We start from the raw sequence: 27,128 nt of genomic DNA on the forward strand, positions 1-27,128 counted from the left end.
AGAATTGCTCGGGTGGCGCATACGCAAAAAAAAGTTTCTACCTCCCGGGTTTGCTTCCACGTTGTGTGGCCCACTGAATATACGCAGTAGTGTTTCCCCCGCTGGCCCCGCCCACAAGCTCCCGCTCAACCCATAGACTTTACATTGTGATGATATCACAGATTTTTATATCACTTTTCTCAGCTCGAGTAAAGTTTTACAAATATAAAACCTCCATGGATCAAAAATTCATAATGGAAAGAGTCATAATTGACCTGGTTTGCACTTTGAGGTGTCAACAGTTTTACAGATGTCTCTTTTACAGTGGTGGTTTATGGGGCAAATGTATTTTGGGCTGCAGGGGGATTTTTTGCTGCAATACCGCGAGTGACCACTGGAAGAAACTGGCTGCAAGGCTGAGCAGCTGAGCCCTGTCCAGCTCTTATTACACATCCATGAAATGAAAGCTCGGACAAGGACAAGTGAAACTAACTACAGAATTGAGAAAACTCATCTACTAAACCAGTTACATTACATCACCGTTTCGAACATCCTCTTGCTGAAAGAAAAACAAAAAGGTCTTCTACTGAAATGACATGAGAAAAGAAGCAACCTTTTTCCTGTAACCTAAGCACGTGTGTTTTTGGAAACAATTGTCACTTTAGTTGCTCTACATTATTAAAATTTTGGTCATAAAGTCCAGCAGCTTCATTCTAGCTGCACTCATAACTTCCTTCTGCATTCATTTAAAAGAACGTCACCTGTGCTCTGTTCCACTTTTTGAAAGTTAGTTAATTATTAACCCAAATAATGCAAAGTGTGTGTTATGACTCCGCCTAGGAGAAGTTCTGGCGCAAAATGAAAAGAATGAGACTTCCCTCTTCCCAGCTCCCAAGAACCACCAGCAACAAGGGTTTTGCAGCCCTTTAAAGGTTTTATTATAAAGTCTTCAAGGCTTCAGGGTGGGCTAACAGCAAAATAACAAACAAAAGTGAACTAAAGCCGACCTAAACTTACCTACAAACAGAACAAGCCGCTAACCTAACTCCTAATGTGACAAAAACAGGAGACAAAGTAGAATTAAACAAAAATGCTACCCACCCCTATAAAACTTGAGCTGATATATCATGTAAACAAATCTCCAAACAACATTTCACACTGAAACGTGTTGGCTGGCAGGTGCTGGAAGAAGCTGGCCTTAAAACTGCAAGCTTGGAGGCTGAAACTAAATCATTCAGTTAGCCCATCACACACACGCACACACACACACACACCACAGCAGGATCACCAGCGAGGGGGAGAGAGATCCACAATACATGCACAGAATATTCACTAATTTTTTTTTAGTTTTCACTGAAGCACTGAACCAACAGTAAAGTATGATATTAATTAGTTATGCATTAGTGTAATTTATTTTATTTATCAATGAACACAATCTATTCCATATATGTTACTAATTACTTCAATGATCAATAACATGTATTCAATTTTATATTTCAGGTTAACGACATAACCAAAAGCAAAACATTACCAAGTTACACATGATATATATATGTTATTATCAGAGTGCAGTATGTCATTGCATAGATTGTACTGCATGTAGATAAAGTAAAGTTCAAAGGAGTGTTACCATAACATTAGAATTCATAAATCCTAACTGGAAATACAGCCAAGAGGTTTTGAGATATGTTTTCATAAACAGAAGTGTTCATTATTGGTTCATTTTGAACTAAAAGTGGTGCAATAGATGAAAATCAACAAGGTCACCAAAATCATCAGGAATCATTACCTGGAGACCGTGACTATTCATTTTAAAAGTGCAGTGCATTGCCAAGATGTCTTGCTCTTTGTTCTTATTCATTTTTATTTTAATTAGAAAAGTCAAACTAACTAAATCTCTCTCACAGAGGACTTACAGAAATATTGCCTAGAAAACAACAATATGAAAAACCATAAAAATTGCAAACAGGACATGAATTGGCATATTTGAGCAAAAATACAGTTAAAAAAACATAAAAAAAGGAAACATCAAAGTCAAAATTTGCTCTGTAAGAACCGTGGACCAAATCTACTAATTGTAATACTTGGCTGAACAAAACAGACAAACGTAAACAAAAATAACTTATACAGGAGTCATTTCACAGTAACAGTAAAGCAAAATGTGTGTGAGAGCTACAGATGTAGACACCAGTTTAACACAAATTGTCTAGAACAGAGAGGGTGTGTCAATTAAGTGTCAAAACCACCACTTCATTTGGTTATTGTCAACATCAACATGAATTGAACAACACCAAGCAAACATCCAAAGTCCAAAGTTAAATCCTCTTCCTGCACATAGTGTTTGTAATATTGCCTTTTTTTAGAACATTATATTTCCATAATGCAAGAACACAGTCATGCATGCAAATTACTTACAACTAAAAGCAGAAGTTAATTTTAGCACTGTGGGTGATGAACAGAGGAAACAGACACTTCTGCTATTAGGTTGCTCTATGGCTTAATTACAGCAGCAGTCTTCAGACCAAACTCAACAGACAGACTGTAGCGATGGCAGAGGAGGAGATAAACTACGCTTCAGTTGTATTTAAAACTAAGACACAGCCCCGACCTGAAGGTAGGCTTCAATTTTCTTTTTGTTTAATAAATAACATCAAGAATAAATATTACATTAATTGTATGCATTGTTGATTTAAATACCGTATTTTGTTCAGTAATACTGGAAGGAAAATTAAGTTGGAATTTCTACAGATTAAAAGGTTACAATCAAGTCAGTTTAAATCTTTATTGTCCTGTAAGCGAAATTTGCAACCAGGACTCAAAACATTAAAAATTAATTTCTCATGTGGATTGAATACAGAGGAAGGAAGCAGCACAACACTGTGGAATCGTTGATTTAAAACCTAGAGGTGGAAATTATTAGGTTTTTTTTTAAAATCTCAACGTTGAGATTCTAAAAAAAAAATATATTCATTTAAATCAAGGTACAATAGGCTAAATTTAAGAGTTAGAAACGTCACTATATGTTTGAGTTCATTTACTTATTGTCCAGAGGAACTGTCAAATTTCATGTTTACCCGCAGCTACAGTTTCCTAAATACACACTGTGATGTCTATTGAAACACCTTCCCTTCAACTGGTGACAGAAAAAAACAGAAAACAATCGTAGCGTTTTTGTCCCAACATATCAGTATAAACTGTTTGTCCCCTTACACTCTAAAATGTGTTTTGCTTGTTGTTACTTCATTTGGATGTTTGAGCTTCAATGTGCAGAACGATGTATGTGCAGAGTTTGACATTTAGCTGTTTTCTCTCCCCTAAAATCTCAGTTTAAGTTGTGAATACCAGCAGGATGAAGAATGAAAAATACAAATGAATAATATTTACATATTCATAGATTCTGGATTTTTCAATGAGGGAGTAATTTTTTTGGATTTTTTAGATTGTGGAAAAAAAAAATCAGATAAATTACTAGTCAAAGCAGATAATTGTATATGTTAAAACATGTATGGAGAGTTGACCTGCCTAAACCTGTCAGAAAAATATATAATGAAAAAGTTTTTTGTAAAGTATTTCCCAATGAAAGGCAGTTTCCCCTTTTGTATGTGATCCACTCACTGTGAGAGTTTGATTTCATCATCTTGGTTTTTAGCAGGTAGTTTTAAAGCCCTATGAGGTTTAACAAAATACTATTCTGGGGAAAACATTGAAGGAATTGTAATTTTAAAAGATACTAGATTTTTGGGATAACAGCAATCACAAACAAAAAGGCAAAATTGTTAATTTCTAGGAATGGAATAAGCCTTTAAAAGAGCTTGTCATTTGAACACTATACAGTAATTAATCATGAGATTATGTCCTTCAACCTTTCAGCTCAAAAGGAGGAGGACACTGTGTATGATGAGGTGAAGGTGCCAAACAAAACACCCAAACAAGCTGCTGACTTAAATGGTAAGTTGAAAAGGAACGTACACAACATTCAGGTATTACTGCTACTGGGAACATTTCTAGTAATGCTGCTAGTACTTCTACAACTACTATCACTACTTTACCATTAGCACTGCCGTCTATAACACTGAAGGTAATCTCAGTTCAAGCTTGGGGACTACAATGTTTTTAACAAAGCCTGGCTTATAAACTGGGGGTGTTTCAAAGATGTAGACATTTCCCCAGACATGGAGGTTCAAGTTGAAATATGCTATCAAACTAATCAAACTAGGAAGTGAAGAATGCAGTGTTTTTGGAGTTTTTGTTTAGGGATGTCATATCTCTAGTTGGGTTAGTTGTTAGGTCTTTTCCGAGACAAAGTGTCAGACGAGTGCTTCAACTGCAACTACAGCCACTACTACTACCAAAATACTACTGTTACTACCACCAGTACTTCTACTACTACTACTTTTACTGCTATTGCTACTATTAGCACAATGGCAAAATCTTCTTTCTTTTTACTTCAACAGTAAACTAAACACAGAACTATTTAATTGCGAATGGTTTCTAATTGAGAAAACTGTCCCATCCTTTCCAGCCTTGATTCTTTCTCAGTGCAGCAATTTCAGCCTAATAATTATAATTTACAATACATTCAGCAGACGCTTTTATCCAAAGTGACGTACATCTGTAAGCTGATACAATACAAGCAGGGGTCTAGTCAGGAGATAACATGAGCAAGTGCCATAAAGCTAAGCTTGAGTCTGATGGGACTTAGGTGCCAACAGGAAGTGCACAGAGGCAATACATAGAATGCATAGACGTAGATTTTTTTTCCTCTCTTTTTTCCTTCAGTCCATTAAGTGCAGAGGTGTTCGTGAGAGAGCTAGGTCTTTAGTCTTTAGTTGCTGTTTGGTAATCAAGTGTCAGGGTTTTGAATTTGATGTGGGCAGCAACTGGGAGCCAGTGGTGGCACATGAACAGCGGGGTGACGTGCTGTTTTGGGCTGGTTGAAGACCAGATGTGCCGCCGCATTTTGGATCATTTGCAGAGGTTTTGAATGTATATGCGGAGAGGCCTGTCAGTAAGGAGTTGCAGTAGTCAATGCGTGATATTACGAGAGCCTGTACCCGGAGTTGTGCTGCATGCTCAGACAGGATCTTCCTGATGTTGTACAGGGCAAACTGACACGACCAAGCAATTGAGGCCACGTGAACCTTAAATAATCCAGTTGGTAAAGAAAAAATTATGGACTTCAAAGTAAGTTACTTGGTCATATTTTATCAGAAATACTAGTGCAGCAGGATTAGCCAGTAACTAATATTCAACAGGGCTGAGAAGGTTTGTGCTTTGGCACTGTTGTAACTGACTGTAGAATTGTTAGATGCTATACAAAATCAATGAATAGTTCAAAATACAAAATTGTATTGACATCATAAAATAAATAAAATTGGGTTAAATGTTTCAGTACAGCTCATAATGTTCTCCTGTCAATAATGAAGATATTCAAGCAGTAAGATATAACTCACTCTGTTGCCGTAGAGTGATCACGCTGTATCTGAGGCATTCATAGCAGCGAGGATGTATAACTGCACTTCCATGAGTTCACCTATCAAACATTGTGGGTTGTTCTGTGATGTATTTTTCCTTGGATTTACTGTTAATGCAGTTTCAGTTCCTGCAGGTGTGATTCTTGTTTTTCTCTGTTTAGCTATAAGGTAAATATCACTGCTCATAATAACTACCTTGTTTTTGTCTCTGGACATGGAAAATATCTCTTAAAGAGCGACACCAGATTTCTTTCTCTAAGATGGAGACAAAAGGGCAATAAATTGTTTTAGCCAGGGTAGCAGCACAGCTCTATGGGTGGTAATGTTGGTCTGTCAGTCCACCAGACTGAACTGTTAAATGGAATCAACATTCATGATGACCAGCAGATAAAACTGACTGGTGATCTTCTGACTTTTCCTGTTGCACCACCATGAGGTTGTTATTTTTGGCTTTTAGTAAAATCTCCATAAAACTCCTGCATGGATTCTCATGAAAGAAAACAGACATCCATGAATGAATCCTTATGACTTCGGTGTCCTTAATTGCCACAAGCAGGTCAAAATTTTCACTTATCAAGTGTAACATCACAACATCGACTTGATAGATTTAGGTTTTTTTTTTAATCTCAATGTTGAGATTCTAAAAACAAATATATTCACTATGTCCTTCAACCTTTCAGCTCAAAAGGAGGAGGACACTGTGTATGATGAGGTGAAGATGCCAAACAAAACACCCAAACAAGCTGCTCATTTAAATGGTAAGTTGAAAAGGAACATACACAACATTCAGGTATTACTGCTACTGGGAACATTTCTAGTAATGCTGCTAGTACTTCTACAACTACTATCACTACTTTACCATTAGCACTGCCGTCTATAACACTGAAGGTAATCTCAGTTCAAGCTTGGAGACTACAATGTTTTAACAAAGCCTGGCTTATAAACTGGGGGCGTTTCAAAGATGTAGACATTTCCCCAGACATGGAGGTTCAAGTTGAAATATGCTATCAAACTAATCAAACTGGGAAGTGAAGAATGCAGTGTTTTTGGAGTTTTTGTTTAGGGATGTCATATCTCTAGTTGGGTTAGTTGTTAGGTCTTTTCCGAGACACAGTGTCAGACGAGTGCTTCAACTGCAACTACAGCCACTACTACTACCAAAATACTACTGTTACTACCACCAGTACTTCTACTACTACTACTTTTACTGCTATTGCTACTATTAGCACAATGGCAAAAATCTTCTTTCTTTTTACTTCAACAGTAAACTAAACACAGAACTATTTAATTGCGAATGGTTTCTAATTGAGAAAACTGTCCCATCCTTTCCAGCCTTGATTCTTTCTCAGTGCAGCAATTTCAGCCTAATAATTATAATTTACAATACATTTAGCAGACGCTTTTATCCAAAGTGACGTACATCTGTAAGCTGATACAATACAAGCAGGGGTCTAGTCAGGAGATAACATGAGCAAGTGCCATAAAGCTAAGCTTGAGTCTGATGGGACGTAGGTGCCAACAGGAAGTGCACAGAGGCAATACATAGAATGCATAGACGTAGATTTTTTTTCCTCTCTTTTTTCCTTCAGTCCATTAAGTGCAGAGGTGTTCGTGAGAGAGCTAGGTCTTTAGTCTTTAGTCTAGAGTGTAGACCTGAATGAGGGAGATCAGGTAGGCGGGAGCTGTTTTAGTTGCTGTTTGGTAATCAAGTGTCAGGGTTTTGAATTTGATGCGGGCAGCAACTGGGAGCCAGTGGTGGCACATGAACAGCGGGGTGACGTGCTGTTTTGGACTGGTTGAAGACCAGATGTGCCGCCACGTTTTGAATCATTTGCAGAGGTTTGAATGTATATGCAGGGAGGCCTGCCAATACGGAGTTGCAATAGTCAATGCGTGATATTACGAGAGCCTGTACCAGGAGTTGTGCTGCATGCTCAGACAGGATGTTCCTGATGTTGTACAGGGCAAACTGATACGACCAAGCAATTGAGGCCACGTGAACCTTAAATAATCTAAATCGGTCAAGAAAAAATAATGGACTTCAAAGTAAGTTACTTGGTCGTATTTTATCAGAAATACTAGTGCAGCAGGATTAGCCAGTAACTAATATTCAACAGGGCTGAGAATGTTTGTGCTTTGGCACTGTTGTTACTGACTGTAGAATTGTTAGATGCTATACAAAATCAATGGATAGGTCAAAATACAAACTTGTGTCGACTTTATAATTTTATATTTAAATAGACCTTCATGTGTTTGAACTATTCTGTCTAATTAAATTTGGGTTAAATGTTTCAGTACAGCTCATAATGTTCTCCTGTCAATAATGAAGATATTCAAGCAGTAAGATATAACTCACTCTGTTGCTGTAGAGTGATCACGCTGTATCTGAGGCATTCATAGCAGCGAGGATGTATAACTGCACTTCCATGAGTTCACCTATCAAACATTGTGGGTTGTTCTGTGATGTATTTTTCCTTGGATTTACTGTTAATGCAGTTTCAGTTCCTGCAGGTGTGATTCTTGTTTTTCTCTGTTTAGCTATAAGGTAAATATCACTGCTCATAATAACTACCTTGTTTTTGTCTCTGGACATGGAAAATATCTCTTAAAGAGCGACACCAGATTTCTTTCTCTAAGATGGAGACAAAAGGGCAATAAATTGTTTTAGCCAGGGTAGCAGCACGGCTCTATGTGTGGTAATGTTGGTCTGTCAGTCCACCAGACTGAATTAACTGTTAAATGGAACAAACATTCATAATGACCAGCAGAGAAAACTGACTGGTGATCTTCTGACTTTTCCTGTTGCACCACCATGAGGTTGTTATTTTTGGCTTTTAGTAAAATCTCCATAAAACTCCTGCATGGATTCTCATGAAAGAATACAGACATCCATGGTCCCCAAAGAATGAATCCTTATGACTTCGGTGTCCTTAATTGCCACAAGCAGGTCAAAATTTTCACTTATCAAGTGTAACATCACAACATCGACTTGATAGATTTAGGGGTTTTTTTTAATCTCAATGTTGAGATTCTAAAAACAAATATATTCACTATGTCCTTCAACCTTTCAGCTCAAAAGGAGGAGGACACTGTGTATGCTGAGGTGAAAGTGCCACACAAAACACCCGTACAAGCTGCTCATTTAAATGGTAAGTTGAAAAGGAACGTACACAACATTCAGGTATTACTGCTACTGGGAACATTTCTAGTAATGCTGCTAGTACTTCTACAACTACTATCACTACTTTACCATTAGCACTGCCGTCTATAACACTGAAGGTAATCTCAGTTCAAGCTTGGAGACTACAATGTTTTTCAACAAAGCCTGGCTTATAAACTGGGGGCGTTTCAAAGATGTAGACATTTCCCCAGACATGGAGGTTCAAGTTGAAATATGCTATCAAACTTATCAAACTGTGAAGTGAAGAATGCAGTGTTTTTGGAGTTTTTGTTTAGGGATGTCATATCTCTAGTTGGGTTAGTTGCTAGGTCTTTTCCAAGACAAAGTGTCAGACGAGTGCTTCAACTGCAACTACAGCCACTACTACTACCAAAATACTACTGTTACTACCACCAGTACTTTTATTATTACTACTTTTACTGCTATTGCTACTATTAGCACAATGGCAAAAATCTTCTTTCTTTTTACTTCAACAGTAAACTAAACACAGAACTATTTAATTGCGAATGGTTTCTAATTGAGAAAACTGTCCCATCCTTTCCAGCCTTGATTCTTTCTCAGTGCAGCAATTTCAGCCAGATAATTACAATTAATAATTAAAATAAATAGCCAATTTATAATTTCATTTAGCAGATGCTTTTATCCAAAGCGAATTACATCTGTAAGCTGATACAACACAAGCAGGGATCTAGTCAGGAGAACATGAGCAAGTGCCATAAAGCTAAGTTTGAGTCTGATAGGACGTAGGTACCAACAGGAAGTGCACATAGGCGATACATAGAGTGCACAGAGTTGGGTAACTCGTTCCACCACCGGGGAACTACAGAAGAGAAGAGTCTGCCTAGCGACTTAGGGCCCTGTTGTGGTGGTGGTACCAGGCGCCTTTCATTGGCAGAGCGTAGAGAGCGGGAGGGAGTATAGACCTGAATGAGGGAGTTCAGGTAGGCAGGAGCTGTTTTAGTTACTGTTTTGTAAGCAAGTGTCAGGGTTTTGCTGTTTTGGGCTGGCTGAAGAACTGATGTGCCGCTGCGTTCTGGATCATTTGCAGAGGTTTGAACATACATGTAGGGAGACCTACCAGTAAAGAGTTGCAGTAGTCAATGCGTGATATTACGAGAGCCTGTACCAGGAGTTGTGCTGCATGCTCAGACAGGATCTTCCTGATGTTGTACAGGGCAAACTGACATGACTGAGCAATTGAGGCCACATGAACCTTAAATAATCTAATTGGTCAAGATAAAATTATGGACTTCAAAGTAAGTTACTTGGTCATATTTTATCAGAAATACTAGTGCTGCAGGATTAGCCAGTAACTAATAGTCAACAGGGCTGAGAAGGTTTGTGCAATCAATGAATAGTTCAAAATACAAACTTGTATCGACATTATCATTTTATATTTAAATTCAATAGACCTTAATGTGTTTGAACTATTCTGTCTAATTAAATTTGGGTTAAATGTTTCAGTACAGCTCATAATGTTCTCCTGTCAATAATGAAGATATTCAAGCAGTAAGATATAACTCACTCTGTTGCCGTAGAGTGATCACACTGTAACTGAGGCATTCATAGCAGCGAGGATGTATAACTGCACTTCCATGAGTTCACCTATCAAACATTGTGGGTTGTTCTGTGATGTATTTTTCCTTGGATTTACTGTTAATGCAGTTTCAGTTCCTGCAGGTGTGATTCTTGTTTTTCTCTGTTTAGCTATAAGGTAAATATCACTGCTCATAATAACTACCTTGTTTTTGTCTCTGGACATGGACATTTTGTCTCTAGAGCGACACCAGATTTTTTTCTCCAAGATGGAGACAAAAGGGCAATAAATTGTTTTAGCCAGGGTAGCAGCACAGCTCTATGGGTGGTAATGTTGGTCTGTCAGTCCACCAGACTGAACTGTTAAATGGAATCAACATTCATGATGACCAGCAGATAAAACTGACTGGTGATCTTCTGACTTTTCCTGTTGCACCACCATGAGGTTGTTATTTTTGGCTTTTAGTAAAATCTCCATAAAACTATTGCATGGATTCTCATGAAAGAATACAGACATCCATGGTCCCCAAAGAATGAATCCTTATGACTTTGGTGTCCTTAATTTCCACAAGCAGGTCAATTTTCACTTATCAAGTGTAACATCTCAACATTGACTTGATAGATTAGCACAAAATTTTGTACAGACATTCATGGTTCCCAGAGGATAATTTGGTGATTCCCCTGATTTGTCCTCTATCATCACCATTAAGTTGACATTTGTGGTTTTGAGGGAAATATCCATTGGATGGATTTCCATCAAATTTGGTTACAGACATTTAATGGTGGTGAGCTGGTGATCTCCTGACTTTTTTCTAGCAGCATCATCAGGACAAAATGTTAATTTGTACAATACTTTGGGTTATGACCAAATACCTCAACACTAGTAACGTTCCCATCAGCCTCAGCTGTACTTTGTGCTAATGATCAAATGCTCACATGCTAACATGCTGATTTGAAATGATGAACATGGTTAACATTCTGTGGAAACCCACATCAATCGATCTGTACTGTGTGTGCATAAAACTTGCAGGGTCTGGCCGTGCAGAAAGACCCATTAAAATGTGTCGAGTAACTGTGACAGATCTGACCTCACACCTTTGTCGCCCGTCACCCTGCATCATCCTCATCACTCTCTGTTGTAAACTGGGATATAAATCTGAACTATGAATAAAATGATTTTAATTTCTTGTTTAGTCTCAGCAGGATTCTTGTCAGACAAGAAAGCCACCAACAGACGTCACCACTATCAGCTGTTGGCTTGTTGTTTGGGGACTTTTTGTGTCATTTTGCTGTTGGGCATCATAGCACTCGGTGTCTTCCGTAAGTATACAAAACAGGCAGTCATGCATGAACTCAGACTTAGACACGAGACAGACATTTAAATAAATAGTACCAGTTTTCTTCTGTAACCATTATTCGTTGGTATATATGATCAGTCATATATTTGACACAGTCAGAAGCTCCAATCATCTATTGGCAGTTTGTTTTACCAAATATAAGTGTATGCCTCTAATTGTTTTCTAAATCTGTGACAAACAAAGAACAAATTAATTTCTGGACACAACAAGTAATGTATGCTCTTCTCCAGCCACACAGTCACACTGGGTGACATTTTCTCTCATAACAATGAACGTGAACGCTTCAGTTTCTGGATCTATGAAGGGTTGCTAGTGCACCAAATCCATGACTGTCACTAACAAATACACCATTAAACTCCTGTTTGAGTGATGTTTACTTTAAACTACAGTGCCCACCTGTTTAAGAAAATTAAGATTTACAACTTCAATAGGAACCAGTGGGCTTGGATTAAGTGCCACAGACAGGCAGGGGAAGTCAGAAAATGATGACAGATGGACTGACATGTTGTTGGATTTGTTAACAACAATAACAACAAAAAATACAGAATATCATCACAGTAAAGTTACACAGTCACACAGTAAAGTGTCCTAATATCAAAATACATTAGATGCTACTCAACAGCTACTCAACACATCAGACAAGCAGCTCCATGTCTGTCAGCAGCTTTAAAAATTTAGAAACACAGCCTATAACTTCCAAAAGACTGGAAAACATGAAGTAAAACAGACAGGAAGTAGCTTCCAACTGTGGCAACATGACAAAATCAAAACTGCATCATTACTATCAATTAAAAGGCAATTTTTCCTTTTGCAGTTCTTATGAATAATAATGAGCTGAAACAGTTAAAAAACAACCAAACGACTCTGCTGCTGATCAAGCACAATCTGACAGAGGACAACAACAAACTCAGATCAGAAAATGAAAACTTGAGGAGAAACAACAATAATCTGACAGTCACCATTGGAAACTTGGGTAGAAACAACAGTAATCTGATAGTAATCAATGGAAACCTGACAGAGGCCTATGCTGTCGTAGCAAGCAAGATCACAAACCTGACTGCAGAAAACCAGAAGCTGACAGCAGAAAACAACAAGCTGAACACACAAAACCAGGAACTGAAGGCACAGAACAACAACTTAACTGAACAAATACGAAACTGGAGTGAGAACGGTGTTGCTCGAGTCCAGCAGATCATTAATGCCTACTGCCCCATAGACAGTAATAACAGTAAGTTCAGATCTTATAACTCAAGTCCAAAAATAACCAATAAAAATGTCACAATGCAGTAATTTTGTTTATTTGTTGGTCTCTGTTATTTCAGACAGACAGTGTAAACCTTGTGAGGTTGGCTGGCTGCGCAATCAGTCCAGCTGCTATGCCATCAATAACGCTAAATCTCCTGATCAGAAAACCTGGGAGGAAGCTCAAGACAACTGCAGAGAAAAGATTTCATTTTTGGCTGTAATAGTTAATGAAGATGAAAAGGTAATGAGAAAACTGTGTTATTTAATTTCAGTGTTTAAATATCTCTCATAACTGTCTTTCTGTTGTCCTCAGAAATTCATCAGGGTCAACAGTTGGCCCGATCAAGGAATCAATGGCTACTGGATTGGCCTGAGAGTTGAAGATGGGAGATGGAAGTGGACCGATGGAAGTAATCTGACTGAAAGGTAAAAGACACATTCCTAAATATTTAGAATCATAAAATCTATCTGCTTTGTTCTGAACATTATGTTCTTCCATCAGCTCCTGGACACAACCTCCTACCAACGGTCACTGTGCAATTTCTGTCCAAAAGGAAGGATGGAAATCAGTGAACTGCGGTGACAAAAACGCATGGATCTGCAAAAAGAAGGCTTTATCTCTTTAAACACTGAGAAGGTTACTGGATCCTCTGTAAAGATTAATAACATGTAAGATCATATTAACAGGCTTATATATATATATATATATATATATATATATATATATATCAATACAAAGATTTTTAATACAGTTTGGGATTTTTCCCAAAACTATTCATGTATGTGCTCTGTGTGTGTGTGTGTGTGTGTGTGTGTGTGTGTGTGTGTGTGTGTGTGTGTGCATGCTAAAGTGAGCTAACTAGTGCTTTGAATATGCTGTTCTTCTACTTTGTTAGATATGAGATGTTGTTTCCTGTTTCCTGTAACAGTTGAATTATTACTGCTGATTATTATTACTACTGTTGTTTTGTTAAGTATTGTATTATGATGAAAAGAATATATGTAGTGTTATTCTATTTATTTAGAAGCAAATTCATATTTCAGTCTTGTATCTCCAGTGAATAAATGTGCTGCCACACCTTGTTGTTATTGTCTTTTTCTTACAAATTGCTCCCTGAAAATGTCAGAAAGCTTTCATCAAGTCAGAGAGAATGACATTATTCAGGATGCTGTAACATGTTTAATCAAGATAAGACAGAAGCAGACCTGACCTCACTGTGTCTTGTCTTGTTGGCTCCATTTCAGCCTCATTAATCAGTTACATACACCGACAACATCAGCACCAACAGAGCTCCAGAGAGGGTCAAGAAGTCTTATATTAGGAAAGTATCATATTGTGTGGTTTTCCTGCCTTTCAACCAGTGCATGCTGGGATAACCTCCACTTCCACTAGGACTCTACAGACTTACAGCAAGTACGTAATGTGATAAAATTGCTGGCAGTGTTGTTAACCATCAGACATCATTCATTTTGTAAAATACAAACATAAACAATCTACTGCTACACAAAACCATGAGAAAGCATCTTACCTGCATATAAAGAAACATTTAAGTTTTTAAAAGTATTTCTGTATATTTCTGTTCATCAAAGCATAAAGTTCACCAGCATCCTATATGAAGGCTGTAGGGGAAAGTTAAAAGTGTACAAACTTTCATAGAGAGGTTGATGGTTTTAGTTCTGCTTTGAAGTTGTGAAACGTGTTTGTTTAGTAGTTAAAGCTAAGTTCTTGTGTTACGAAATCTCCTTTAATGGTTTTAACCCACTGTGTCTGCAGCATATTCTCACACTATTGCAGTTTGCCTTTAATCAGCAACTTTTATCATTATCAAATCCTTTGCCTATTTCTTTTCTGCAGAGACCGAAAACTCATCTGACAAACACGACATTCTACCTTCAAGTACACACAACTTCCTATTTCATTAAGTTGAAACTTGAGCAATGACATGATTGTTGTTTTGTGACATAAGATGAAAAAAGATTTTCTCAAACACAAAATGACCGAATGTAGGAGAGATCCAAGAAAAATGTGGAAATCCAGCAAAGAGCTATATGGTGTAGTCATAAAGTGAAAGCAATATCAAACAACACTTCTCTGGATATTAATGGGGACGTCACAAATAAGCAATTAACAGTTGCCCACTATTTTAATTCTTATTTTACATTGGTTGCTAGCAGTGTGCGAAATTCTGGGGGTCTGGGACCCCTTAATTGACCACTATGACCCCATGAAAATCTCAAAATAAAATTTTAGGGGGGTCTCAACAATGGGCCTGATTGTTTTCTCTTAATATACACTGTAAGGTTTATTTTTCTGAAACTAATGAAATATTTAATCATGTTTATAATAACACAATATATTGCAGTCAAAGCAGTTACGGCATTTTCATGCAATTTGCTCCATGTTTGCATGTTTAAAATGTACAATAAAAAATGTGAAATTTGAATATGAACTAATTCATACTTTATATAAATTCCTTTATTTATCTTGAAGAAAAACATTAAGTCTTTCAACAGTCCTTCTATCACAGAACACACAAATTAATAGACCAATAAAAAAACACAACCGCGCTTGTGCTTGTGTAGCTATTTGGATCTATTGGCTGATATCTGCCTAGTCTGTTTTGGAAGTACCGCTCCCAGTACCGAGACCCCCCCCCCAGTTATCTCACAGTATTTTGCACACTGGTTGATTGGACTCTGGTTAATAAACTCCCTCAGTACTCAGGGAGATACAGTGAAAGCCACATTCAAAATGTACTTAAAAGAAGGAATCAAATCTTTTATGTTCTCTCATGTTAAGGTGGAAGCAGTTTTACAGAAACTTCATCTCTTAAACCCACAAAAGCAACTGGACCTGATGGGTTACCAGCTAGATTCATAAGGGATGCTGCAGAAATTATACAGTAGATTCACATGTCAGGCATATAATGAATCTTCATATTATATCAGGTAATATTCCAGATGGGCTTCAGTTAGGTAGAGTTATTCCAGTACACAAGAGGGGAAGTAAGCTAGACCCAGAGAATTATAAACTGGTCTCTACCTTGAGGTCAACAAAAGGATTCAATTTTAGCTAGAAAAACCAGACTGTGAAATAGATCAACTCTACATATCCAGGCAGGAACTCTGGTTCAGGGTCACTTTGATTATGCTGCCACCTGTTGGTACAAAGGATTATTGCAGCTTCTGAAAAACAAACTCCTGATGACACAAAACAAACTAGTTAGGGTCATTTTAAAACTTCATCCTTAACACATGTTGAGTCAGATCACTTAAAACTACAACTACAACTAACTTGCCTGTGTATTTATGTAATTACATTCATTCATTAAAGACACTCATAACTATCTAAAAAGGGACATTTCAACTAATTTGATTTTGTTTTGCTTTCAGACTTTAATGGGTAAAAATATATTCCTTTATTCTGCAGCTGTACTATAGAACAACCTTCCTTTCAGTCTAAAACTCATCACATCAGAGCACATATTCAAAGTGGCCTTGAAAAGATGGTTTCTCAGTCATTTATAACCTGATATACATAATGAAGGCAGCTTAGAGCATGCAGACTATGATACCTCACCATTTAATGTTGCTATGCTGTCATTGTCATGCTGTGTGTTATACTGTATGTAGAGGACAACAAAGGAAATAAGCCTTTTTGGCCTTTTTGTGATTTAATTCATGATTGTAACAATTTTAAATCTGTAAATTTTAGGGGATCAAATGAATTCAATCAATCAAATCTCTAAAAACAACATCAAACTGACTGCAGAAAACCAGCAGATGAAGACGGCAAATCAACAACCACACGACTCTACTGATTGTCAGTTGCAACCTGACAAACCACAACAACAAACACTTAGAAAGCAAGATCACAAACCTGCCTGTGAAAAACCAGAACCTGACAACACAAAACAAGCAGCTGAACACTGGAAACCAGGAGCTGGACACACAGAGGAACAACTAAACACAGCAAATATGAAGTGAGCTCAGTGGAGCATTGATACCTACTGCTTCAAAGAAAACAAGGACCAAAAATAACCAATAATAATAATATTATTATTACTGCTGATTGGTTCTTTTTTATGTATTTGTATTCTCATGTAAAGGATATTTATATGTAGACGTGACTGGTTATGTGTATGTTATGTGTTGTATGTCTATGCAGAAGCAAATCCATGTTTAAGTTAATTATGTATCACCAGTAAGAATGTTTTTTTTTTTATTGATGTTTCCTGTGTAAATGACCTTGCCGCACATCACCTCCTAGGTACTTCCTGTTTACTGCTTCCGTAGTCACACCTTACACCCCCCCACCTCCACCCTCCCACACACACACACACACACACACACACACATCATCCCTTCACAGTGCCGTTTTGCATTGATGATGGTAAGTTGTTGCTGCGCTATTTTACTGTTTTCTTTGGAAACTGAACTGTTTATGTTGTAACCTTGCATGCACGTTGTCTACTGATAATATTATTATGTTCCTCAGCTGTTTTCTGTTGTTTTGACTGTTAATATAAGTTTTGTAGATGTTTTCATTTCACTTTTTTTAAGTTCGCGAAGTGCCATTTGCAGTATGACAATTCAGGTTAAATGTTTTTTATGCAAATTTTTATTAGCTCTCGACTGGTAATATGTCCACTGAGCTGTGTACATATACCAGCAGCGCCGGAATAAGTTTTGAAGTGGGGGGACATCCAGCTTTGGATGACGTAGGCTAATAGTCATGATCGGACCGATCAGCCATAACTCTAATGTAGCCTATATCACCTCGTTAATGTTCACATAGTTTAGCAGATGTTACGCAACAATTTGCAGCACAATGTGGCTCAAGAATAAAACATGCTAAAAAGAAAGTTGGAAAAGAGGCTGATGAGCCCTGAACACGATGTCTCCTTCATAAAAAGCAGAATATCGCAGAATAACTGACCAAGTCTGATGTGTGTAGAAGTGTGTGTGTTTATACTGTAGCAGCTTGGTGTCGTTTTCAGGTGGTTTAATGAGGGTAACGCTCTGACGCAACACTTCTGAGTCTGCGGATTTATCAACATTTCAGTCCTGCTGCCTTCAGATGCTGCAGAGATTCAATGAACTGAAGGAGAAGTTTCTCATACAGTATAAACAGCTGTGGACAGCAGATAGTGTAAGTATCACACACATTCATTTCCAAGTCAATACAGATGCTTGGTTGGATAAATAACTTATTTATATTTCAAGCATTAATTCTTTATTGCAGCACATTTTCAGCAAGTATTTAGTTTGCTCTTGTTGATAAAATCACCAAGTGGCAGCGGAGTTACTTTGCTCCAGAAACAGACTTGGTTCTGAGACGTACAAGACCCATTTTCCACAAAAACACCAACAATTTGCTTTGCGCTGCCCATTTGCATGTCTCCTCCTGGCAGTTCACCGCATGCAGTCAAGAAAATACGAAGTGTGCATGTGCTGCTTGTGCTGGTCGTTGCACTATCATGAAAAATAGCACCCAATGTTGTATTGGGTGGTCAAATTATTTAAACTAGTCTGAACTGGAAGCCATAATACTCACTGTCCTCTGTGTTCTGATTATGATGATCATGTTAGAGTAGGGTTAGACATCATCTCTGTGATCTTAATGCCTGGCTACCACTTTATTATCATAAAGTTACTCATTGTACCCCCTATTCTTTTAAGAGAAAAGATTGAAATCTACACTGCACCCTACCCACATCCGTTACAGTGTTCTTACCCTTCCCTCTCCCCTCTGTTATCTCCTTTCTGCTAACTTTATGATTAAACATGCTCTAAGTGTAATATGTTTAACAGGCTTTTCAGACTGCTCATCAGCTACTGTTGGCTTAAAACGTAAAATGTCAAGTGTTATGTTCATTAAAGTATATAACCTGCTGCTACACCCTGAATATGCAATCTGAGCAGCAGAAAATATGAAATACTTTTGACACGAGGGGTGCTCATATTTTAGAAAACCTCACCGCATGTTTTACTGCATTTGACAATAATCACTTGCAATGCTGTTTTGTGTGAATTGTAACTTTGCAGCCCTATCACTACACAAGACTGTTGGTATCAGATGATTGTTCAAAACCTAATGCTAATATAAATGTTCAGCGCCAAGATTTTAAAAATTCTTTATTTTCCCCAACATCTGTAAGCCACATGTACGGTTAACGTTAGAGAGATAAAAAGTTGTGATGGGACTTTAACTCTACAATTTACAAAGAATGAAAATGTGACATAAACATGATAGTTGATTTTAAAAAATGGACCTGCTTTCACTCTCGTTACTATAAACCGCTGCCTCTGCAGTTACATACACCTGAACTGTGAGACTCGTCTTCGACTTCATCTCATCATTGCTGTGAGTGAGACTTTCATCTGTACATGCTTTTAATTAATTTTAGTTTTTATATTTTTAACCTATATCTGGTTCTTTCTTGCTGCTTCTTCAGTTTACTAAATATTCAAATTGTTCACTGAAAACATGATTCCAGCAGTGGAAAGTAACTAGTACATTTATTCAAGTTCAGGTTCAAGTTTCTTTTATTATCACACGTCTAAGCTGGTGGAATTTATTTCAGTACAGCTGAAATAGCTGTAACAATACATCACATACAACACCAGTGTAAACATAAAGGACATAAGTGCAAAAGAAAAGACAGAGTAGCCTACACAGCTCTACATACCATACAATACAACTTTTGTGTATTCATCAACTATACAGATTTGGGGAAGAAGCTCTGGTTAAGGCGTTCTGTCCTGCCTACTGGTGACCTGTACCTTCTGCCAGAAGGGAGACACTGAAAACAAAGGTGAGCTGGGTGGAGAGGGTCCTCTGTAATTGCTCGTGAGATGGTACGTAGTGTGTGTATGGAGTCCAGTGTGGGGAGATTACAGCCTAGGATCTTTGATGCTCTGGTGATAATTCTGTCCATTTTCTTTATGTGTGCTTAGATGTGTTTCAGTACCAGACACTAATTGATAGTGACAGGAGGAAGTAGAGCCTCTTTTGGGCTTTTTGCATTTGATGATTAGCGTTGAGGTGCCATTTCAGGTTATTGCTGATGTGTGTGCCAAGGAACTTGTTGAAGGAGTTATTGTAATTGGTTGGCTTATGATGAGGATAGGTGCTTTTATTGATTGTTTTGTTCTGAAGTTGATGATCATTTCAGTGGTCTTTTTGCCGTTCAGGATCAGGTCATTTTCCCTGCACCAGTTAACTGACTTCTCGACCTTCTGCCTGCAAGCGTCTTCATTGTCTTTAGAGATCAGTCCTACAATTGTGGCGTCGTCCCATAGACTGTAAAAAAATAATGGACATAGTCATTGTGACGTCACCTATTGGTTTGTGGACTCTCATTCCTGAAGCCTCAAGTTGGCATTTTGACTGTTGCCATCTTAGATTTTTGGAGCCAGAAGTGTAGAACGTGTGAACGGGTAGAGCTGACCCTAACGCTAGCTGCTAGCATGGTTAGCACAGTGCATTAACAGTCTATGGCTAACAGTGATAATGCTAATGCTAATTTCTGCTAGCGAAAAACAGGCTTAAAACCATTAAAACAAAATGTACTTACTGGTAAAACTGAACATCTGACTCCTTAGAGTGTCTTTTAGTTCAACCAAATGCTTATCACTACTTTTTTAGGTCAACAAAGTGTTACAATTAACTTTCATCAACTGAAAACACACTGAAATAGCTACAGCTATGGCTACACCTATACTCTGTGAAGCTGGGGTTATGCCATGGTTACGTTACCTAACCAACATTGTGGCCATGATAACTACTTGTCAATCACAAGGTATCAACACCCTAAAGCATACACTGCTTCATCATCTATTTTACTCTAAAAAGGGACCATAACTTACAAATCAAACATCATGCTGTGAAATAAGGCCATAAACTCATTAGGAAAGTGTTTACTGAGGTAATAAATCAAGTGAGAAGTAGGGTCATTTTCTCATAGATTTCTATACAATCTGACTTCTTTGGAACCAGTGGAGTGTCCCCCTACTGGCCATTAGAGAGAATGCCGGTTTAAGTCACTTCCACATTGGAGCTTCAGACTCGGAGCTAACTGTTTCAACTGTACACACATTTCAGAATCCTTATGGAGTTTGATGTTGATCTGAAATAATTGGTGAGGAGGAAGAAGAGTAATGGTGATGGAATGCATCCCTGTGGCACCCCATTTTGGTGGTGAGGGGGAGGGAAGTGATGTTGTTGACTTTGACAACTTGGCTCCTGTCCTTTTAAAATTCCAGGATCCACAGTGAGGTGTTAATATTCATGTTCTGGAGTTTTCTGAATAGCTCGAGAGAATTGATATTATTGAAAGCAGAACTGAAATCGATGAACAGAATTCTTGCATAAGTATTTTTGGACTCCAGATGTTGGAGGGTGAAGTGCAGTGCCAGGTTGAATGCATCATCTGTGGACTGGTTTTGGCGATATGCAAATTGTAGGTGGTCCATCAGCTCCATCCTCCAAATTAAACTCCAGATACGTGGTTTGACCATGTGACTCCAGAACGACACATAAGAGCGTTTTCTAATCTGGCGCACTATTGGCAGTGATTGGTGGGACAACATTATTTGTCTGTGCTTTCCAAAACCGTTACACATCACTGTTAAAAAAAAAAGATGTTTTATGATATGACAACGCTGTGGTTAAGGTCTGGTTAGGTTTAGGCATAAAAACCACTCAGTTATATTTAGGGAAAGGTCATGGTTTGGGTTAAAATGATCACTTTGTTAAGGTTAGAGTAATACAGACAATTGGGTTGAGATCTGGTGACTGCGAAGGCCAAAGCATTCATCATTTTCATACTCATCAAAGCATTCAGTGACCGCTCATGCCCTGTGAATTGGGGCATTATCATGGAAGAGACCACTCCCATAAAGCTGATCACTCAGAACAACTTTGTATTGATTTGCAGTGACCCTTCCCTTTAAGGGGACAAGTGGACCCAAACCATGCCAGCAAAATGCCCCCCACAGCATAACAGAGCCCCCAGATCCCCTCACTGTAGGGGTCAAGCATTCAGACCTGTACCAGTTTTTCCTCTAACTTGTCTGGTCTGTATGTGCTGTAGGTTAATGTTACTAGGTAACACTTTATTTTACAAGTCCTTTAATTTTATGCTAATTTTCTGAGTAATTTGCAGGTATTTAATGGTTAATTTTTTAGGACATTTTACAGAAAATGTGGTACGATTTGGTACAAATTATAAGAAACAACTCAAAAAACTGTTGATTTAATTGGAAATTTTCCTTCAACTGACAGAAAATGCTTAATTTTCAGTGTGTAGTTTTGTGTGTCAAACTACATATTAGCATATTAGGTTTCTTCTTAAAAACTCTATAACAAGCACATTTCCCCTTATACCAAATGACATAACCCTTTCAAAGAAATGTCGTAAGAATGAACCATTACAGAGCAGCTACTTGGGGAAATAATAGACAAAAATTAATATGCTAATATACTGTTTATCACTCACAACTACACACTGAAAACTAAGCACTGTGTCAGTTAAAGAAGTCAAGTCTACTTTATTAAGAAATTTCGCATCTACATATGAACCCAAATAGCCTACAATAAGTTCTTACCACCTAAACCAACTTAACACTTTTTTTCAGTTTTTCTTATAGTTTGTACCAAATGTCCTAAAAATCTGCCATTATATACATGCAAATTACTCCAAACATTTCCAGGAAATCAATATAAAATTAGAAGATATGTTTTGGGACATTTTTGTCTTCAACAGAGAGCTGACAGGGAACAAGGGGAGAGAGAGAGGGATATGACATCAAACAAGGGTCCCAAGCCAGGGACCCTTGTTGGGTCCAGGGAATGTCAAACCAGGGACATTGTGGTTATGTGGCATGCGCTGTGACCATTCAGCTACCAGGGCACTCCATGAAATCAATATAAAATTAGGGGACCTGTAAAATAAATCATTACTAGTTACTGCTTCCTAAAAGTTAGGCCACCTTCGTTATCATGCCTAAAATAATAACCATGGGGTTAAGGTTAGGGGGCGATCATAGTTATGCTTTTTAAAAAACTGTCCGGACTCACTGTTGGAAACAGGAAGAAAACAGTGGTCTCCGGTGGCAAAATCCACTGTTGCATTAATGCTTCCATCCACCCTGTCACTACACTTGTCTGTATTTGTATCTTTCCCTATAGGACTGCTGACTGTCTCTTTTGTTCAGGATGAACAGAAAGACAAAGAAACTTACTGTTGCTTCTAAGAATCCAAATGTCTCTTTTTCTGGAGGTAAGATACTTTCTAATACATAAAAACTTCATCTGATTCTAGTCTTTTTATGAAGCAGTATGTTACTTTATTCTTTTTTCATAATGTATGGTGCTTTGGATACATGAGAATGCTTTGGCAGCAAAAGCTTTTGAAATGTCAAATTGTATTTGATTTCTCCAGTCTGCTCAACATATTGGATGTCATTCTGCAAATAAAGGCCAATTTACTGCTGATATTTAAACATTAGTGTTTGATCTGTACTGTTTCAGAGAAAATTGAGGAAGAAAGTGTCTATGTTAATGTAGCAGCATTTACTGCGGACAAAATGTCAGCCACCTCAGGTATGTTATTAACACAATTTACTTGACAAAATTTCATTTTGTTAAGCATTCAATTTTTTTTTATTAAAATGTTGAATAAACTAGTAATTGATGACTGAAAGTGTGAAAATGAGAGCTGAAGACTGTATATGTGGTATTATTAAATAAAGGTGTGTTCATTTTTTCAATATCAAAAGTCTATAAAAAGACAGTTTGAGTTGAAGCAAATTGTTGACATAACTCTGCTGAATCCTTATTTTTTCCTTAGATAAGAAGTCTCCTTCCTTCACTCAGTGTTTTCTACCAATAGCAGTGTGCTGGGTGATACTGTTGGTAATCATGGCCCTTTGTATCTACTGTGAGTATCTTCTATGTGAATATCACATCAAATTAAATGTTTTTCTTTTTCTGTAGCTTGTTCTTGTTGTTGTTAGTTCTTATTTAAAAGGACATGTTGACATTTTTTAAGTCTGTCTTAAAACAATAGTCAGATGACCAAATGTACATTGTTACAGTTGTTTCTTGGTGCAATCATTCCTCCTGTTCATAATGGCCTTCAAATGGAGAAGATCCTCATTCTGTGCAAAAGTGCTAAATGGCTGCATTTATGTAGCACTTTTATCCATAGTGCTTTATAATTGACCTCATTCATCCATTCACACACACACTGACTGACTCAGTCTGCTGAATCCTCACATTAGCTTCAGCTAAGGTTTATTTTTGCAGACAACAAGGTTTGTGGATCTCTTACATATCTTACATTGGAAGTTCATTAGGAAGGAATATTTCATTGACCAGTATGAACAACAGGAATATTTACAGGATGCAAAACATGTTGTAATATTTGTATAGACACCAGTGTTGTTTTAATACAGACTTTTAAAAAATGTTAACCTATCATTTGTGTTTTTTATGACATTAATGTAATGTTTTAAAATTCTGTTTTGTACAAAATTGCTAAATAAATAAACTTGCCTTGCAACAAATTCTCACAGCTCAACCCCTTCCTCTGTCTGTCGCTGTAGTTACATCTGTCATCTCTGGAAACAATGCCAAGCTGACTGCAGAAAACCAAAACCTGACTGCAGAAAACCAAAACCTGACTGCAGAAAACAACAAGCTGAACACACTAAACCAGGAACTGGAGGCACAGAACAACAACTTAACTGAACAGAAACGAAAGTGGAGTGAGAACAGTGTTGCTCGAGTCCAGCAGATCATTAATGCCTACTGCCCCATAGACAAAAATAACAGTACGTTCATATCTTATAACTCAGGTCCAAAAATAACCAATAATAATGTCACAATGCAGTAATGCTGTTTATTTGTTGGTCTCTGTTATTTCAGACAGACAGTGTAAAGATTGTGAGGATGGCTGGCTGCATGACCAGTCCAGCTGCTATGTAATCAATAACGCTAAATCTCCTGATCAGAAAACCTGGGAGGAAGCTCAAGACAACTGCAGAGGAAAGATTTCATATTTGGCTGCAATAGTTAATAAAGATGAAAAGGTAATGAGAAAACTGTGGGAATTTTATGATAGCCTATATGAAATGAAACTGTATTTTCTGTAGGTCTGAACACACTGAGTCTGTGGGCCACAGTGTGTTTATTTAAGTTCAGTGTTTAAATATCTCACATAACTGTCTTTCTGTTGTCCTCAGAAATTCATCAATGACAACAGTTGGCGCAGTAAAGGAGTCAAAGGCTACTGGATTGGGCTGAGAGTTGAAGATGGGAGATGGAAATGGATCGATGGAAGTAATCTGACTGAAAGGTAAAAGACACATTCCTAAATATTTAGAATCATAAAATCTATCTGCTTTGTTCTGAACATTATGTTCTTCCATCAGCTCCTGGACACAACCTCCTACCAACGGTCACTGTGCAATTTCTGTCCATAATGAAGGATGGAAATCAGTGAACTGTGGTGACAAAAACGGATGGATCTGCAAAAAGAAGGCTTTATCTGTTTAAACACTGAGAGGCCACACTTGAGAAGGTTACTGGATAATCTGTAAAGATTAATAACATGTAAAATCATATTAACTGGCTTATAAATATCAATACAAAGATTTTTAATACAGAGTTTGGATTTCTTCCCAAAGCTATTCATGTATGTGTTGTGATTGCGTTTGTGTGTGTGTGTGAGGGCGCGAAAGTGAGTACTAACCAGATATCTAATACTTTGAATGTGCTGTTCTTCTACTTTGTAAGAGATGAGATGTTGTTTCCTGTTTTATTGTCATGTAATAGTTGAATTATTACTGCTGATTGGCCAACAGGGGAGCTGTTTTCTTCTCAACAAAATGTTCACACAGTTGTTTTCTTAAGTAATGTATTCTGATGAAAAGAATATATGTAAAGGTGACTGGTTGTTATTCTGTTTATTTAGAAGCAAATCTATATTTCAGTCTTGTATCTCCAGTGAATAAATGTGCTGCCACACCTTGTTGTTATTGTCTTTTTCTTACAAATTGCTCCCTGAAAAATTCAGAAAGCTTTCATCAAGTCAGAGAGAATGGCATTATTCAGGATGCTGTAACATGTTTAATCAAGATAAGACAGAAGCAGACCTGACCTCACTGTGTCTTGTCATGTTGCATTTGATTTCTCCAGTCTGCTCAATATAGTGGAGGTCCAGATGTTTAAACTGTGTTTGATCTGTGCTGTTTCAGAGGGACTTGAAAAAGAAGGTGACAACGTTAATGCCGCATTATGCACCGAGAACGAGATGTCAGCCACCTCAGGTATGTTATGAACACAATTTACCTTGCAAAATTTTAGAATTAAAAAGCTCAAAAAATAACCACTAATAATTATCATTATTACTGCTGATTGGCCAACATGGGGAGCTGCATTACTGGTTCCTTTTTTAAGTATTTGTATTCTCATGTAAAGGATATCTATATATAGATGTGACTGGTTATGTGTATGTTATGTGTTGTATGTCTATGCAGAAGCAAATCCATGTTTAAGTGTATTATGTATCACCAGTGAATAAATGTGCTGCAATGCACTGTTGTTATTATCTTTTTCTTACATGTTGCTCATTGAAAATGTCAGTAAGCTTTCATCAATTGAAAAGAACAACATCATTCAGAATGCTGTAACATGTTTTATCAAGACAGAAGCAGATCTGGCCTCAGTATGTTTGCTCCATTTGGGCCTCATGCAGTTACACAAACTGTCAACATCAGCACAAACAGAGCTCCAGAGAGGAACAGAAAGTCTTATTTATTACTGTGTTTTCCATGTTTGAATGCATATTTACACCATCTTAGGTCACAAAAGAAAATACAGCACAATCATATTATTTTTAAAGTTATGACTGAATGAAATTGTGCATTTTAAAATGGTAGATTTTGTGGTCGTCGCATGGGTCATTCAGTCTCAGCAGCAGCTTTGACAGTAGCTAAAACTGGCTGCGCCTGTAGTTGGTTAATCTCGAAGTTGAGTCTGAGATGAGAGGCGAGAAGAGCAGAGCGTACAGGAAACCAGAGGCAGGGAGGGAGGGAGGAAGTGGACAAACCCCTACACACATACTGCAACCACAAATTATATTTTTAATGCGATAGGAGTTTTAAAAAGATTAAAAAGAACTTAAATAGGAATGTAGATAGAGAGAGAAATATCAAGAAGACAAAACATAGAGTACAGCTGTAGCCTGTAGTGTTTTTACAAGTATCTGGATGTCAAGTTCAAATTCAAGTTTATCAAAACTACCGCTCTCTGTTAAATACTTTATTCATTTTCAGTTAACACTG

General features: G+C 37.5%; 2 protein-coding genes across 4 annotated transcripts in view; one reads left to right on the forward strand and one right to left on the reverse strand.

The window, feature by feature from the left end:
* The window catches only part of nes (nestin), a 60,114-nt gene that overhangs the window by 11,374 nt on the left and 21,612 nt on the right, over window positions 1–27,128 (reverse strand). The gene's annotated exons all lie outside the window — the stretch shown is intronic.
* On the forward strand, window positions 347–26,819 carry LOC121905611 (asialoglycoprotein receptor 1-like). Its single transcript, XM_042423987.1, has 10 exons — window positions 347–2,593; window positions 3,850–3,927; window positions 6,134–6,211; window positions 8,525–8,602; window positions 11,365–11,490; window positions 12,343–12,756; window positions 12,851–13,014; window positions 13,087–13,199; window positions 13,276–13,391; window positions 25,331–26,819. The coding sequence occupies exons 1-10, from the start codon at window positions 2,527–2,529 to the stop codon at window positions 25,336–25,338; spliced, it is 1,242 nt and encodes a 413-aa protein (XP_042279921.1). The 5' UTR covers window positions 347–2,526; the 3' UTR covers window positions 25,339–26,819.

Source organism: Thunnus maccoyii, chromosome 10 (genome assembly GCF_910596095.1).
Source record: "Thunnus maccoyii chromosome 10, fThuMac1.1, whole genome shotgun sequence".
Lineage (NCBI taxonomy): Eukaryota > Metazoa > Chordata > Actinopteri > Scombriformes > Scombridae > Thunnus > Thunnus maccoyii.